Below are 17854 nucleotides of genomic sequence, written 5' to 3'. Positions count from 1 at the left end.
AAAAGGAAATGGAAAGACGTGAGTGTGAGCGAATGGAGATGTACAGGAGTCAGAATGAAGTCCGGAAATTCTACCAAAGAATTAAACATCAAACCGATGGCATTGGTGCAGGTACATCCTCCTGCAGAGACAAAGAAGGACATCTGGTAACTGACACAGATAACATGCTGAAGATATGCCCAACTGCTAGTGTCCGACGTTTGCGGCAAAGAGGATACCGCAGAACCAATCCCTGATGATGGTATAGAATGTTTACCTCCTAGTCAAAATGAGGTCCAAGTAGCAGTGACCTGACTAAAAAACAACAAGGCAGTAGGAGCCGACGGGTTAACCCCCTGAACTATTTAAAACCGGAGGCGACACGCTGATAAGGCATATGCATCAGCTTATCTGCTCAATCTGGCTAGAAGAACGCATACCCAATGATTGGAACCTCAACATACTATGTCCCGTACACAAGAAAGGAGACAAGACGGAATATGCCAACTACAGAGGAATAAGTCTCCTCACCATCACACACAAGATACTCTCGAGCGTACTGTGTGAAAGATTAAAACCTAAAGTCAATGAGATAATGGGGGCCTATCTATGCGGCTTTAGACCTGGTAAATCCACCCTAGATCAGATATTCACACTGCGCCAAACCGATGGCTTTGGTGCAGGCACATCCTCCTGCAGAGACAAAGAAGAAAATCTGGTAACTGACACAGGTAGCATGCTGATGATATGAAAAGAACATTTTACCCAACTTCTAGTGTCCGACGTTGGAGGGGAAGAGGATACCACAGAACCAATCAATGATAATGGTATAGAATGTTTACCTCCTAGTCAGAATGAGGTCCAACTAGCAGTGACCCGACTAAAGAACAACAAGGCAGCAGGAGCCGACGGGTTAACCCCCTGAACTATTTAAGACCGGAGGCGACACGCTGATAAGGCGTACGCATCAGCTTATCTGCGCAATCTGGCTAGAAGAACGCATACCCGATGATTAGAACATCAGCATACTATGTCCCGTACACAAGAAAGGAGACAAGACGGAATATGCCAACTACAGAGGAATAAGTCTCCTCCCCATCGCATACAATATACTCTCGAGCGTACTGTGTGAAATATTAAAACCGAAAGTCAATGAGATAAATGGGCCCTATCAATGCGGCTTTAGAACTTGCAATGCTAATCCTGGAAAAGACCCGAGAAGGACAAATCAACACCTACCATCGCATTGTTGACTGCAAAACCGCCTTCGATATTCCTTTACGTTCAAAGGTATTTCAAGCCATGTCTGACTTTGGTATCCCTGCAAAATTAATAAGACTCTGCAGGATGACACTTGCTGATACGCGTTCCTCAGTAAGAATAGGAAAGAATCTCTCCGAATGAGGTTTCAGACAAGGAGACAGCCTATCATGTGATCTCTTTAATATCCTGCTGGAGAAGATTATACGAGATGCAGATGTGAATAGTTATGGCACTCTAATCACAAAAGAATACATGCTACTCGCCTATGCCGACGACATCGATATCATAGGTCGGTCAACGGAAGTAGTAACTGCAGCCTTTGAAAGAATCGAAAGAGAGTCAGTGAAAATGGGTCTGGCAGTAAATGGAGATAAGACGATATGGATGGTTGCAACTCCCAAAAAGCCTTGCACAACCGAGCAGATAAAGAAAATGCAGAAAGTTGGGAACCACAACTTTGGGACAGTTCGTAGCTTTATGTACCTCGGCACCGCCGTAACCGAAACGAAGCTTTGAGATTAAGCGAAGAATAATACTGGCAAACAGATGCTACTTTGAATTAAGTAAGCAGTTTAGAAACAAGGCCACCTCTCGACAGACGAAGATTACACTATACAAGACACTGATACTACCCGTGGGGTTATATGGTTCGGAAGCATGGGTCCTTGTGAAAGCAGATGAGGCAGTTTTTGGAGTATTTGAGAGAAAGATTCTTCGTAAAATATATGGACCAGTTTGCGTTAAGGAACAATATAGGCGACGTGTGAACCACGAGCTGTACGAGTTGTATGACGACTATAACATAGTTAGACGCATCAAAATACAACGGCTGCGTTGCCTAGGTCATTTTGTCAGAATGGATGAAGAAGCTCCAGCAAAGAAGTCTTTTGAAGGCAAAAACGGTCCTACACTCAAGCCCGATGGAAAGATCAAGCTGTGGGAGACACCTCGAAACTTGGTGTCAGAGATTTTAGAATGAGCGCAGAAGATCGAGGCGCTTGGAACGCTATTCAACGTTCGGCTAGTGGAACAAATATTCTGTCATAGCCAATTAAAGTAAAGTAACAGTTATATTGGGTTGCCCAAAAAGTTATTGCGGATTTTTCATATAGTCGGCGTTGACAAATTTTTTCACATCTTGTGACTCTGTAATTGCATTCTTTCTTCTGTCAGTTATCAGCTGATACTTTTAGCTTGCTTTAGAAAAAAATTGTAAAAAAAGTATATTTGATTAAAGTTCATTCTAAGTTTTATTAAAAATGCATTTAATTTCTTTTAAAAAATCCGCAATTACTTTTTGGGCAACCCAATATAAAAGCAAGCTCTGGCTCCTAAGGCCTTAAGCTAAAGTTAGCTGATGCATACGCATCACCGAGTAATGCCTTTAATACTAAATAATTCAGCTAGCAACTCATCGGTTCTAACTAACATTAGAAATTAATGAACGTCTCTTAGATGTCTAACAAAAACCACACACAATTTACTCTCCCCCTCAAACGCTAATGGACAATTACACGACAAAAAATTTTTAGTAGATCCCCAATTGATTTCCATCTCGTTTTTCTAATTTACATTGCTTACATTGACCTCTACACTTGAAATACTCTGGTAATGATAAGAAATTAGCACAAGCAGCTAATTGAACGACATTAGATTTCGAAAGAAATCAGTCAAGTCTTTGACCGTTTTAGTCATTTACTTGGATTTCAATAGACTTAGAGCCAACTTTACAACCTTAAAATAATAACTCTATTCATATGAACTTTAATAATCATGTTATATGCAATCGATAATGCATATAATTGCTACCTCATGTTGGTTCAAAATTGTCTGTCTGTCTGTCTCATCTATTAATTACTTGCCATGTGATTGACTTTGCGGTTATTTTACGACAAGCTGACGACAACGGGGCGTATTTAAAAATGAGCGAGTTCATATTTAACATTAGAAATTAACGATCTCGTTAACGCTTTAAAGCCACAACTAATTGAATGTTTAAACAGGAGTCTTACGAAATAACGCCAATTAAAAGAAAAAAATTAAACAGAAATTAAAGTTGTGAAAAAAGAAATTGTCGATCATGATGAATATTATTTTCAAACGATAGAAATTGACCTCACAGTTAGTATATGAAGTGAATAAGTAAAAAAGTGTAGTTTCAAATCGATTGTATACAACAAGCAAAAACTTTCCAATTTGGGCCAAACTCAATCCTTGATAAACACTGATTTTTTCCTACTAAAAACTTACACAAATTAGCTCTTGTTTCAGCCAGCTGCTGGTATCCGATAGTGATGGCAACGAGGATACCCCGAAAAGAGTTCCCTATGACCTCGAGTCAGCATGGGCAACCGTAGCAAGAATCTGACTGAAGAACAACAAGGCTGCAGGAGACGATGGGTTACCAACTGACCAATATAAAACCGGAGCCGTCACGTTGATGAGGCGTATGAATCAGATCTTCTGCGTAAACTGGCTTGAAAAACCAATAAAGGGAGATTTTTTTAGAGCTATAGAACAGTTTTCCAAAAAAATTCACATATAAAATTCCGAAAAATTCATGAAATCTGTATTTGAGTCGATAGTATGGTTCATATAATTTAATGTTTGAAGATTATTTCATGCAAATGTTGAACGTGACTGTCCCTCAAATGGTCCATCCGCTTAGTCCTATTTCGGCATACTCTTCCCAATATTTCGACCGGTATTTCACGAATAAATACTTCAATGTTGTCTTCCAAGACGTCAATTGAAACGGGCTTGTCTGTATAGGCACGAACTTTAACATAGCCCTACAAAAAATAGTCCAAAGGCGTTAAATCGCATGATCTAGGCGGTCCCGAACGTGAAATAAAATGTTCATCGATCTCGCCTCTCAATAAGTCCATTGTTACGCATGCTGTGTGGCATGTGGCACCGTCTTGTTGAAACCACATGCCATGCAAATCAAGCTCTTGTATTTTGGGCAAAAAAAAAGAAGCGCTCACCATTCACATTTACGTTACGATTCGCATCATCTTTGAAGAAGTACGGTCCAATGATGTCACCAGCATTGGCACCGGAGCTACCAATCTGGATGCATTGGTAGCTCTTGCAATGCTTCAGACTGATCTTCACTCCAAAATGGCCAATTCTGTTTATTTACGTGCTCACCATTCACATTTACGTTACGATTCGCATCATCTTTGAAGAAGTACGGTCCAATGATGTCACCAGCATTGGCACCGGAGCTACCAATCTGGATGCATTGGTAGCTCTTGCAATGCTTCAGACTGATCTTCACTCCAAAATGGCCAATTCTGTTTATTTACGTGCTCACCATTCACATTTACGTTACGATTCGCATCATCTTTGAAGAAGTACGGTCCAATGATGTCACCAGCATTGGGGCCGGAGCTACCAATCTGGATGCATTGGTAGCTCTTGCAATGCTTCAGACTGATCTTCACTCTACAATGGCCAATTCTGCTTTTTTACGTGCTCACCATTCACATTTTCGTTACGAATCGCATCATCTTTGAAGAAGTACGGTCCAATGATGTCACCAGCATTGGCACCGGAGCTACCAATCTGGATGGATTGGTGGCTCTTGCAATGCTTCAGACTGATCTTCACTCCAAAATGGCCAATTCTGCTTATTTACGTGCTCACCATTCACATTTACGTTACGATTCGCATCATCTTTGAAGAAGTACGGTCCAATGATGTCACCAGCATTGGCACCGGAGCTACCAATCTGGATGCATTAGTAGCTCTTCACAATGCTTCAGACTGATCTTCACTCCAAAATGGCCAATTCTGTTTATTTACGTGCTCACCATTCACATTTACATTACGAATCGCATCATCTTTGAAGAAGTACGATCCAATGATGTCACCAGCATTGGTACCGGAGCTACCAATCTGGATCTGGATATCAGAAAAAATTTTCAGCGGTGGTTATCCCATCCTAACGCTGGCGACATTTGTGAGGAAGTATGACATATAAAAACTTCTATCCTAACTGGTGTGGCACTGCAGCCCGCTGTTAGGGCTCGGCGGGTCTCTTATCATTGACCTAAAACTTGAATCGGACAGCACTCATTAATGTGTGAGAAGTTTGGCCCTGTTCTTTAACGGAATGGTCATGGGCAGTTGCAGCTATAGACCTGCATGCAGATAAAGACCTGATAAATCTACGATAGATCAGACATTCACACTTCCTGGAAAATGTTCAAATGTCAACTAAAAATCCCTTTTTGACAGCCCTTTCAGGGGCGTTTAAAGTTATGGCATCCCCGCAATATTAGTTCGACTTTGCAGGATGACGATAGCTGACTTACATTTTTTTAGTTGAAGTGGGAAAGAAACTCTTCAAATGGTTTAGCAGGTCTTAGACGGGGCGCGGCTTACAGTATGATACTTTTAATATTCGTAGCAGTTACCCGGCTGATGGAGCCGAAGGGTTATGAACTAAATAATTAAGACAGGAAGCGACTATGCAAGACATGGACATTATGGAAAGTTATTAGGAGCAGTAAAAACTTAAAAAAGTTCTTTTCCCGGAATCTCTCTTAAAATCATAACGAAATACGTCATGAAAAGTTGCAACCAAAACGGACGAGAATTGCACCCTCTAGTGGCTCAAAAAGTCAAGACCCCAGATCGGTTTATATGGCAGCTAAATCAGGTTATGGACCGATTTGAACCATACTTATCACAGTTGTTGAAAGTCATAACGAAACACGTCATGAAAAGTTTCAACCAAAACGGACGAGAATTTCACCCTCTAGTGGGTCAAGAATTCCAGACCCCAGATCGGTTTATATGGCAGCTAAATCAGGTTATGTACCGATTTGAACCATTCTAAGATTAAGGGGGAATGCAAGGGCAGACGATTTGGCGGTGAAGGCCGGAGGACTGCCGTCAATAAACTTGGTAAACCCGAAGCCTTTCGGGTCGACGCAGTCCGAGTTAAAAGCATGGGTAATGAATGCGTATGCAACCCTGTGGAACAGCGAAACGGTAGGTAGGTCGGCGAAAATCCGCAGATGGTGGGAAAACCAGTCTATTACTGAAAGGAAGTAAGAAGGAGGTTAGTATAGCTATTGGTATCATAACGGGATACATAGGACTACGAGCTCACTTATGTAAAATCGGTACGGCAAATGATAGCATGCGGGGAAGATGATGAGACGTTGGAGCATTTCCTTTGTCACTGCCCGGCTTTCGCGTCTAACAGATACCGGGGCACCTAAGTGGGGACACAATACCAGATATGAACCAACTTAGGGGCGTGACATGGAAAACAATTAAGGATTTTGTAAGTACCACAGAATTCCCAACTTTTTAGTTTTTAGAGCGCACAACAAGCCGATTACTGGCTTAGGTCTATGTCAATAGTGGCATGGGGCAGATTAATATCTGCACCCTCTTTTCAACCTAATCTGACCTCCTCTTTCCAAAGATAGCGTGGTTTCGACAGATAGACAGACGGACGGTCCATTTAGCCATTTGTGGCTAGATGTTCTTGAAATTTCAAGACCAATGACGAAATTAGTATACCCCCATCGTAGGGTGGGAGGGAGATTAGGTGGTCAGGGAGGGAGATTAGGTGGTCAGGGAGGGAGATTAGGTGGTCAGTGAGGGAGATTAGGTGGTCAGGGAGGGAGATTAGGTGGTCAGGGAGGGAGATTAGGTGGTCAGGGAGGGCGAAAGGTTAGGAGGCCACCGTAGCTCAGAGGTTGGCATGTCCGCCTGTGACACTGAACGACTGGGTTCAAATCCTGGCGAGACCAACAGAAAAAATTTTCACCGGTGGGAGAACCACCTAATGCGGGCAACATTTGTGAGGTACTATGTCACGTACAAACTTCTCTCCAAAGAGGAGTCGCATTGCGGCACGCCGTTCAGACTGGGATTTAAAAAGGAGACCCCTTGTCATTGAGCTTAAACTTGAATCGGACTGCACTCACTGATATATGAGAAGTTTGCCTGTTGCTTAGTGAAATGTAAATGGGCTAAATTTGCATTGCGTATTAGGGTGGAGGGTATAAATTGAGCTCCATTTTTGGGTTTTTGTCTACGCATTATCTTTAATGGGTTAAGACGCAGCAAACAGTTGGACACATCTTCGTGAGGAGTGGTTCTTTAGCTCTGTGGGACACTACAACCGCTTAAGAATATGACTCAACAATGAGTTTACATTCCCTCTCAGTTATTTGGCTTTAAACCCCAGCCATCATTTTGCTGCAAATAGGGGACACACCAATAGTCAGATAAGGACTCAAATTTCAGGGGCTTTTGGACCAGATTAAAGTGTAACACAAATCGCTAACAACTACAAATTACTACTGCAAATGCAAATTTGCCGACACCTCTTTGGGGAGAAGTTTTTATATGGCATGGTACCCCACACATGTCGCCAGCATTAGGAGGGGATAACCACCGCTGAAAATTTGTTCCTGATGTTCTCGTCATAGGCGGACACGCTAACCTCTGCACTGTTTTTGCAAGTTAGATTCCAAAATTATTCACTTTTGTGGAGCTCAAAGTTTTAAGAATCGATATTTTTCAGCCAAAGCCTATAGTAATGGTTCTTGTGGGAAATTTAGAAATGGTTTTTCTTTTCTCAATTTCAATACATTTTATTTAAACTTGAATAATCGTTTGTATGTTTATAAGTTTTTCATATTTCCTATGGATATACCTACTGCAAAATTTATTTCCACATCACAATAGCGAAATTAAGGATTTCAAACTCCCAGACTACTGCCATATCCCTCATCACTTTAAGATGGGAGTTGAGAGGGAACCCACACCCCCATGTTAAGTTGCTTGGGATATGTGCATTCTAATTAGCCAACCAAATGACGACAAACACTTTTTTCCAATTTCAGCAATGCGAACAAAAATGTTACCAAAAAAACTAACAGATCAACAAAAAAAATGGGGAGGGATTTTAACCAGATAGTCCGAAAAATCCAACCAACCAACCAACTAGAAAATGTTAAATTTAAGATAACAACTTTAAGAAAAAAAAAATATGGAAAAAACCAAGGTGGCTAACTAAACAAATGTGGCGATTCAAGCAAGCAACGTTAGAAGCAACAAAAATCCCATTGAAAAAAAAACACAGACCTTATCTACTTAACTCGCAAGATACGAGAAAAAACGGGGGCCAACTGTCAGCAGCAGCCAACGAACTAATAAGAAAAAATCAACGTTAGTCAAGTCATGGGCAGGCAGGCGAGCAGACCTATAGCTCGAACAGAGTATCTATCTTTCTAATGGCAGTGAGAGTGTGTGTCTGCCATACCGGGAGATGAAGAAACAAATGAGCGTTTTTACGAGGAGGTTTCTTTCTTTCGTTAAATATGCAACAGCGACAACAGCCGCCGTACACCAAGCAGTAAGCGACCCAATGATGTTGGGAGCCAAGCAAGAGCACCAAAAGAGCAAAGTATCTGTTCAGGTTGAGCAGCACCAAGGCACACAGTTATACACATATACACACACACACAGACGAGGAGATACATGCTACTCTGATATCTCTGCTAAATGCTTTAGTTTGTTTTTCAACAAGAGTTTTGACTCAAAAGTGCAAACAAAACACATTTTAAGGTCTTGCCCCGCCACCACTCATTCAGAGAGTCAGAGCCACACTAACACTAGCAACAACAACTAATCGCAAGAAACGCACACACACACACACACACACTCGCCTACATGCCTACTTAAGCAATGCCAATGAGTACAAGCCCCCAATGAACTGTTGGAGAAAAAGAGAAAGATAGATGGCAGTAAGCAAGCCAAAGAGAAACTGAAAGAAAGAGAGAGAGCCAATGAAACGGGGTGGTTTTATGCCAAACACACACACGCACACACACACATACCGTTATTAAGCACAAGCAGCAGCAGCAGTGTTGCTTGGACTGCTCCATGGGCAACCCATGTAGTGTATCTGTGGGATTTGAGTGGTGGAATGAGAGAGATTTGTGTGATGTGTCGTTAGGTCGAAATGGTCGAGTCGGGTCGGGTCGTGTACCTTTTGCCACGAATGTTTTGTCAGTCAGGCTCTAAGAGGCCTTACGAAAACAGCTGAGATTTTCGCTGCTCGCATGACGCGCATTTTCTGACAAACGAACATAATAACAAACAAAAATAAAGAAAAAATAAAACTTGGAAATAAAAAAGAAAGATCACAAAAAAGAATATAATTTAAAATTTTTTACACAATTAAAGAGAAGCATAAAAAAATTGAAAAAGGAATATACAAGAAAAGAAAAAAATCAACCAATTTCTTAAAAAGGAAATCTTATGAAAAAAATATATAAGAAATTGTAGCAAAAAAAAAAAAAAAATTCCGAAAATTTTCAAAGTGCTTTTGAAAGAAATGAGAAAAAAAATTTTAAGAATTATTCCAAAGTGTTAATGTTTGAAAAAAGAAGAAAAGTGCAGTAAAAGAAATGCCAAGAAATCAGCAAACCAAAGAAATATCAAAATTTCTTTAAAAGAATTTGAAAAAAATTACAAAAAAAAATCAGTGTTATTGCTATAACAACAACAAGAAAGTGAAACTACTGAAAAATATTGGATTTTCATCATAACGCCGAAAAAAGAAAAACTGAAATTTTTTATTTCAAAATTCCTCCATTCCTCAACTTAAAGACCGTTGTCCCCTGAGGAGGCCACGGCTTTTTCGCAAAATTTTCCCAAAGTGCATTCTACCTACAATAACGCCTGTACACCAACGGCCGCCAAAATGATCACACACAACTCTCTAAGTGTCTATGGAGGCGGCGTTATGTGTGCTTCACCCTCTACAGCGCCGGGTTTCTTCAATCACCGACCCCAGTCCGGAGCTGAACTATCCGCTTTTGACCTAGGCCTGCCACGTTCCATGGCTTTGGGTGTACCACCGCCCACGGCCTGGCATGATCCCAATTTGGGTGGCCATTTACATGCCTCCGCCGGTCCGGGCTCTTTGGCCGGTGCACAAAATACCAATGCCGGTTCGGTGGGCACCGGCGGTGGCACAACACCGTCCAGTGTGGCCAGCCACCAATCGGTGGGCATTAAACAAGATCTATCCGCCCTCTCCGCCGCCCAACAAACGAATCACCAACAATCCGCCGCCGCCACCCACCATACCATAAAAGAGGATCTATCCGCCATGAATGTTAGCAATAGTGCCGCAGCCCATCATGCTGCGGCGGCAAATCAACACTCCAGCCATGATATGAGTTCGCTAATGAAAGGATCTCAATCACAGTGTCTGGTGGGCAGTGGTAGTGGTGGCAGTAGCGGCGGTGGTGGTGGTGCTGGTCATGGGGGTCAACAATCAGCGGCCAATGGGGGTAGTACAACACCTAGTTCACAGGCCAATAGTTCACATTCGCAGAGCAGCAATAGCGGTTCACAAATCGATCCCAAACAGAACATCGAGTGTGTGGTGTGCGGTGATAAAAGTTCGGGCAAACATTATGGTCAATTCACATGCGAAGGTAAGTGAGAGGAATTTTGTTTTTTGAAAGTAGTCGTAAGAAAAAGAATACAAATTATTGCTTAGGCATATAGGTACCAAAATATCTATGGCACTATCGTTACTATCGATATTTCATTTGTTGTCGGCATATCGAATGATATTTTTTCCTATCGATGCTATCGGCAAGGTTAAATTTTTTTGCAAAATTTAACAAAATTAAGCGATCCGACACTGAATGTATTCTTTAAGATACATTGCGCCTATAGAGGGCGCTTTATTCAACCGATTGGTATAACATATTGTGCAATGATTTCTCTCATGACTTTGGTAAACAGTTAGAAATGTTGATACTATCGAATCAGGCACCAAGGGTTGTTGACAAAATTTATATTTGAATGACCTACAAAGGTTGGAATTTGCCTCTCTTTTCAAATCTCACAAAAATATTTGCAAAAAAAAATAAATTTTTGTAACATCTTCAACACGCATGTGATTCAAGTCATATTCCTCCGTCGGTTTTTTTGATATCAACTAGTCCCACAACTACCCATGGCTGTGCGAAGGACACCGTAGAGCAGAGGTTAGCATGTCCGCCTATGCCGCCGAAAGTCTGGGTTCGAATCCCGGCGTGAAAATCAACGTAAATTTCAATGGTGTTTATGCCCTTACTAAAGCTGGGAACATTTGTGAGGTAAAACTTCCCTACCAAGTGGTGTCGCTATGCGACATGCCGCCCGGACTAGGCATAAAAAAGGAGGCCCATTATCATTGAACTTAAACTTTAATCGGAGAGCACTCATTTATATGCGAGAAGTATCCCCTGTTCCCTAATGGAATGTTTATGGGAATTTTAGTAGAGTTGTAGAGTGCCCCACGTTGGGCGCCAAAATTTTAGGAATTTCACAGAAACTTTTATATGACTTAATAATAATTTTTCTCAAATACATTTTCATGGAGAAAATAATACACTCATACTAAAAATAAGTGAGCTGTAAGATTTTTATCATAAAATTTAGGTTGAGTGCCCCAAGTTGGGCGCCAGATTTTCGGCAAGTTAGAAATCTATAAAATTAACACAAAACAATTTCTCTCAAATGTTTTCTTTTGCCACAAATTGAAGCGATATGTTGCATGTATCAAACAACAATAAAAAGCTAAAAGGAAGCGCCCAAAGTTGGGCGCCAAATTTTTGAAAAGTTTTTAAAATTTTTTATCAAAAATTACAAATATTTTTTCCCAACTTTACTATCGGAAGCACATGTATCATAAAACGAAACACTAATCAATAAAGATAACTCCCAACGTTGGGCGCCAAACTTAAAGAAAGGGCAGAATTTTTTTTTCAAAAATGTCGAATAATTTTTATCTGTTTTCAGAATAACGGTAATGCCCAACGTTAAGCGTCAAATTTAAAGAATCTCCAGAGATTATTTTCAAAAAATTTCAAATATTTTTTTTTGTTGTATAAACCTTTAAAAAATTCTTATAACATAACAAAGTAGAATGTGCACCAAGTTGGGCGCCATATCATTAAGTAAGTTATGAAAATCGCTAATTGGAACGATCTTCTGGGCTTCTTCTGCAATTTCTGACACCCACTCAGTTTCGATATGTCACTCTCCACACTTTGTTTGTATTCAACTACAAAGCCAACACGTTGGGCGCCATTTTTTTAAAAAAATTTTGCAAACTGTTGTAGTCAAAGGTAGAGTCCTTTCTTAAAATCCAACTTTGGTCTCCTTTTCACATTTGCTAATTGGTATACGAATCTCATTAATGAGTCATTGATATGGTTCCCTTTCCAATTTTTCCCTTTTCAATTTTTGTTTGTTTGTAGGTTAAATACATTTCTTATGTTTCAACTCCTTGACCTCTTACACATGCAATTATTTTCTTATATTTTGCCCAAAAAATTACATTTCGCACATAATGTTTGTAAACCATGGTATAAGATTTTCTCAAATATGACCCCGCTTAAGGGTTCAATAACTCTAACCCAAAAAAAAGGGGTGTAAATGGGAAAACACACAGGAAAAAAAATCACTTAAAACCCATAAATCCTTAAAAAGAAAGACAAGCGCCTCCATTTAATTTGTTTTGTTGGTCTTATGCGGTGATTTTAAACAGGCGTTTTCCAAATGAAACCCATACCAAATGGAATTTGCGCACATATGTTTTAAGGAAATATGTGGGGAATTTGGTGTTCAGCCGCTTATTAAGTGATTTATTAAACTTAAACAAACAAACATGCTAAATGCAAGGAATTTCGAAAAGCTTAACAGGGTATTTTTTTCAGCAAATTTTGTAGTTTTTGATTTTATCTTTTAATTGCCTAACAAGCTTTCTTTCGAATTTATGAAATCTTTTTATGATAATGTCCACAACATTTAGTTTAAGCCTTATCTTTGATTTTGTCACAACATTGTTGAGCTTTAATGAGCCATAAAAGTGCCATAATTTGGATTTGGCCAATTGCCACATTTAGCTATTAATTGTTCAAAAGAGCTAATGCACTTTATTTTCAAAAGCAGCACCAGCAGCAGCAGGTTCTGCAACATAAAAGAGTTCCTATTTTAAAGAGATTTGGTTTTTTTTTCTTTCTTTCATTAGCTATCATTGGTTTTGTGGTTAATTTGCCCCTCATCTTCTGTTGCTATTCTTCCCCCCCCCCCCCCTTTTCTTGGACATGGCACGCTTTCTATGGGGTTTTGTGTGTTGTTTTTTACACAACATTTTTATATGCCATCACTTAATTTTGTATGGTCATCATCATCATCATGATGTTCATGTTTTAGCACACCTTGTTTTTTTTTTATTTTTTGATTTGAAGTCCCACAAAAAAAAAACAATCAACCTTAACAGAAACCCTGCCTTAGCATGCCGAAGATCTTCATCAGTTATTGTAGGCTGTCAAATGAAGCGTGTTGCTCCAACGGTGTTGTGATAAGCAAGGAAAGTGGAGAGAAGAAAGATATAAAAAAAAAAAACAGAAATCTAAACAACCTCAAATTTATCAATACCAAATATCAGACAATGATTTCTAAAAGATGGACAATTGAAATCATATCCCTACATTTAAGATGCCTAGTCATGGGTGGTAGGGAGGGCATGAAGACAATTGGTTTTGGACATTTGTGATTGACAGTGTTTTGAAAGATTATTGAGTGTTATATGAATATTTATATTTGATAATTACAAAAAAAGTATAACGTTGGGCGCCAGTCGAAGATATAAAGATTTTAAGTTGGGCGCCAAGTTAATAAAAAATTAAAATGAAATACAACATTGGTTGCCAGTATTGGAAAGTAATTGAAATTATTTTTTTATGTTTAAAATTTGCAAAAAAAAAACAAAATATACCACGTTGGGCGCCAGTCGAAAGAAGATATATTTTAAATTGGGCGCCAAGTTAGTAAAAAAATAAAAATAAGTTACAATATTGGTTGCCAGTATTGGAAAATAATTGAAATTATTTTTTTATTGTTTAAAATTTGCAAAAAAACAAACATATACCATGTTGGGCGCCAGTCGAAAGAATAAATATTTTAAGTTGGACACCAAGTTAATAAAAAAAAAAATAAAAATGAGTTACAACATTGGTTGCCAGTATGGGAAAATAAATCAAATTACTTTTTTTATTGTTTAAAATATGGAAAAAAAATATATACCACGTTGGGCGCCAGTCAAAAGAATAAATATTTTAAGTTTGTCACCAAGTTAATAAAAAAAAAAAAATAAAAATGAGTAACAACATTGTTTGTCAGTATTGAAAAATAATTCAAATTATTTTTTTAATGTTTAAAATTTCAAAAAAAAAATATATATATACCACATTGGGCGCCAGTCGAAAGAATAAACATTTTAAGTTGGGCACCAAGTTAATAAAAAACAAATAAAAATGAGTAACAAAATTGATTGCCAGTAATGGAAAATAATTCAACATTTTTTAATGTTAAAAATTTGAAAAAAAGAAATATATACCACGTTGGGCGCCAATTGGATAAAACTGGTTTAAAATTGGCATTTGGTTTTAATGGTCTTCTCTAAGTCCGAAAATTATTTTTTCTGCTTATTTGTCTAAATGTATCAGATGCCCTGCGTTGGGCGCCATTTTTCCTTAAAAATAGTAAACAAAAACAAGTAAAAGCGTGCTAAGTTTGGTCGGGCCAAATCTTAGGAACCCACCACTATGGATTCTGCTAAAATATGGCAGATATATTTGGTAATAGACCGATTCGGACCGCACTTAGCACAGTTGTTGAGAGTGAGGGTGCAAAATTTCAGCCAAATCGGGCACAAATGGTGGCTTCCGGGGGTTCAAGAAGTCAAATTGGGAGACAGGTTTATGTGGGAGCTATATCAGGTTCTTGACCGATTTGAACGGTATTTGGCACAGTTGTTAGAAGTCATAACAAAACACTACACGCTAAATTTCAGCCAAATCGGTCAAAAATTGCAGCTTGTAAGGGTTCAAGAAGTCAAATCGGTAGATCGGTTTGTATGGGCGCCATATCAGGTTATAGACCGATTCGGACCGTACTTAGCACAGTAGTTGGAAGTCATAACAAAACACTCCATGTAAAATTTCAGCCGAATTGTGGCTTCCAGTGATTCAGGAAGTCAAATCGGGAGATCGGTTTATATGGGAGCTATATCTAAATCTGTAGCGATTTGCAGTCCCCAACGACCTACATCAATGGCTAGTATCTGTGCAAAATTTCAAGCGGCTAGCTTCATGCATTCGACCGCTATCGTGATTTCCACAGGCAGACGGACAGACGGACGAAAATGGCTAGATCGACTCAGAACGTCGAATATTTCGTGGTGTTACAAACGGAATGGCTAGATTAGTATACCTCCGTCCTGTGGTGGTAGGTATAAAAAGTGGCCACCGTGTGGCATAAGATAGCATGTCCGCCTATGACGCCGATCAGAACGCCGAAATCAAATCCTGGCGTGAACACCAGACAAAAATTTACAGCGGTGGTTATCCCCTTACTAATACTGGCTAAATTTGTGAGGTAAACTGCCATGTTAAAACTTCTCTGCCAAGTGTCGACGTTATGCGGCGCGCCATTCAGACATGTCATGAAAAATATGCTCCTTATCATTGAGATTAACTTTAATCGGACTGCACTCATGAATATGGGAGAAGTATTCCCTGTTCTTTAATGGAATTTTCCTGAAAAATTTAGTTAGTTAATCATAAAGAAAACACAAATGCCTTACGTTGGGCGCCATTTTTTGTAAAAGAATTTCATAAGATTTAAAATATATTTGTACTCATATCTCTTTTTCCCAAACAATTTTTAACACGAAAATTAACTATTCAGATCCATACAAACGAGTATTAATGGTGCCCTACGTTGGGCGCCAAATTTTGATGAAAAATGTTATGAACTAGTTTATAAATTATTTTTTAATTAATTTTTTTTTTCTTTTGCAAGCTAGTTTATTTAACAAAATTACTTATTCATCTGCTGAGAAATATTATATAGAAAAAACCTTTAGGTTGGGCGCCACTTTTTCTTAAATATATATTAAAAAATTTCCCATTACTACCAAACTTTTATTTTCCAAACGCGTCATACATAGATCATAACAAACCTACATCCATTGCTTATCAAATATAATAAAGATTATAATTCGTCTAGCCTACAGATGGACGGACAGACTTTAAGAAACAGGCCGCTCAGCAGAAAAAAAAACACCTCACATAACAATGGGCCACAATATGCTCTAGAGGCAGCCAACAGAGCATAGCCAAAAGCTTAGGCATGCGAAAAAAAGTACTCAACAAGAACAAAATCCCGCAAAAAGTTGTTTGGCATAAGGTTCCCTAGTCAACAGGACCGACGGACGGACGGACAGTTAAACATAAAAACTCCAGACAAATAGACAGACATAAAGGAAAACAGCCAGATGTAGTAAAGAATAGATGGATGGACAGACGAAAAAAAAAATGGACGGACCTACCTTATTTTTTCTTATTCTGCCTGGGCAAACAAATAAACGTTCACAGGCCTCAGACAGTTAGTTAGACATTACGATTACTCCAACAACACAGGCAGAAAGCAAGACGGTCACTATGCAGTCGTCTTGCTTAAAATGTTCTTATAAATGATCATCAACCATAAACTTCAAGCTTAGTGAAGAAATGCCGCTTTGCTTTGCTTTGGGAGGTATTTTCCATGGTTTTTGCTTTTGTGGATGCACGTGAATTTCGTTTTGATTTTGGCTAGGCGCGTAGAGGCAGCTAAACTAGATTCTGAACTTTATGAATTGTAGTACTAGCTCCAAGCCAGGAAATGCGTTAGAATAGCTTTGATTTTTTTCCCCACTCAAAGAAGTTTTTGGAGTTTTTTTTTTTTGAAAATGAATTGTAGAATTTTTGAGTGTTTGTTTGCTTGCTGGAAATTTTGTGGGCATTCTTAAAAGATTGTTTTTCATTTTCTTTAGCCAAACTCTTATCTGCAAAACATTGAAGTCTTAGACCATGGTGTGGCTTTTTTTTTTGGTATTGGGGTTTCTCCTCCCTGACTACACATATCGTTGTACTTGACATTATGTTGAGCTTGGATCTTGGTGTTGTGGCTTCTTTTTTTGTCTATGCTTAGGAGTTTCATCTTCTTTAAAATTGATTGCTATCGTGTTTTCCTCATCAACAGCAACAAGAACTAACAGCTAGCTGGAAATCGTAAGCTAGCGGCAGCGGTGTCGGTGGCGGTGGTGGCATTAACATCATCAGCAACATACCTAAGATGCCCCAGAACAAAGTCAACCCAAGCCAGCCACAATCATAGGCATACATGCATGCATGTGCTTTTAATGTTATAACGTTTAATCTTCTAGATTTTGCTGTGTATAGTTTTCCTTTGTGGGGTTTTTTTGTTTGCGGCATTAAACATTGTAAAATGTTGGCCAAATGTTTAGAGGGAGTTTTTGGGTAAGCACAAAAAAACAACACCCGCCACATTATTAAAGCCTGGGAACCTGCAAATAAACAGAAATTTAATTAGGCATATTTTTTACTTTGATTTTAAATGAAATCTTAATAAAGTAGGGATAGGTAAAAGGATATATGGAGAAATTTTCTATGAAAAGCTAAGATTTAGGCATAGCAACATGTTGCCGGAAACTAAATGT

The 17854-nt window shown here is 39.0% G+C and overlaps 1 protein-coding gene and 1 long non-coding RNA gene across 3 annotated transcripts in view; one reads left to right on the top strand and one right to left on the bottom strand.

Moving 5' to 3' along the window:
- The window catches only part of LOC106082844 (uncharacterized), a 248409-nt gene extending 230842 nt beyond the window's left edge, over positions 1–17567 (bottom strand). Inside the window, exon 1 of the long non-coding RNA XR_009397098.1 lies at positions 16685–17567. This is a non-coding gene — a long non-coding RNA (uncharacterized LOC106082844). The remainder of the gene's footprint in view (positions 1–16684) is intronic.
- The window catches only part of LOC106082842 (steroid receptor seven-up, isoforms B/C), an 81033-nt gene continuing 71446 nt past the window's right edge, over positions 8268–17854 (top strand). The window contains exon 1 of one of the 2 annotated variants that reach the window (XM_013245572.2): positions 8268–10727. In XM_013245572.2, coding sequence (XP_013101026.2) covers positions 9986–10727 — 742 coding nt within the window. In that variant the 5' untranslated portion in view covers positions 8268–9985. The remainder of the gene's footprint in view (positions 10728–17854) is intronic. The other variant, XM_013245571.2, reaches the window with a different exon arrangement.

Source organism: Stomoxys calcitrans, chromosome 2 (assembly GCF_963082655.1).
Source record: "Stomoxys calcitrans chromosome 2, idStoCalc2.1, whole genome shotgun sequence".
Classification (NCBI taxonomy): Eukaryota; Metazoa; Arthropoda; class Insecta; order Diptera; family Muscidae; genus Stomoxys; species Stomoxys calcitrans.
This window is presented reverse-complemented; position numbering and strand designations above follow the sequence as displayed.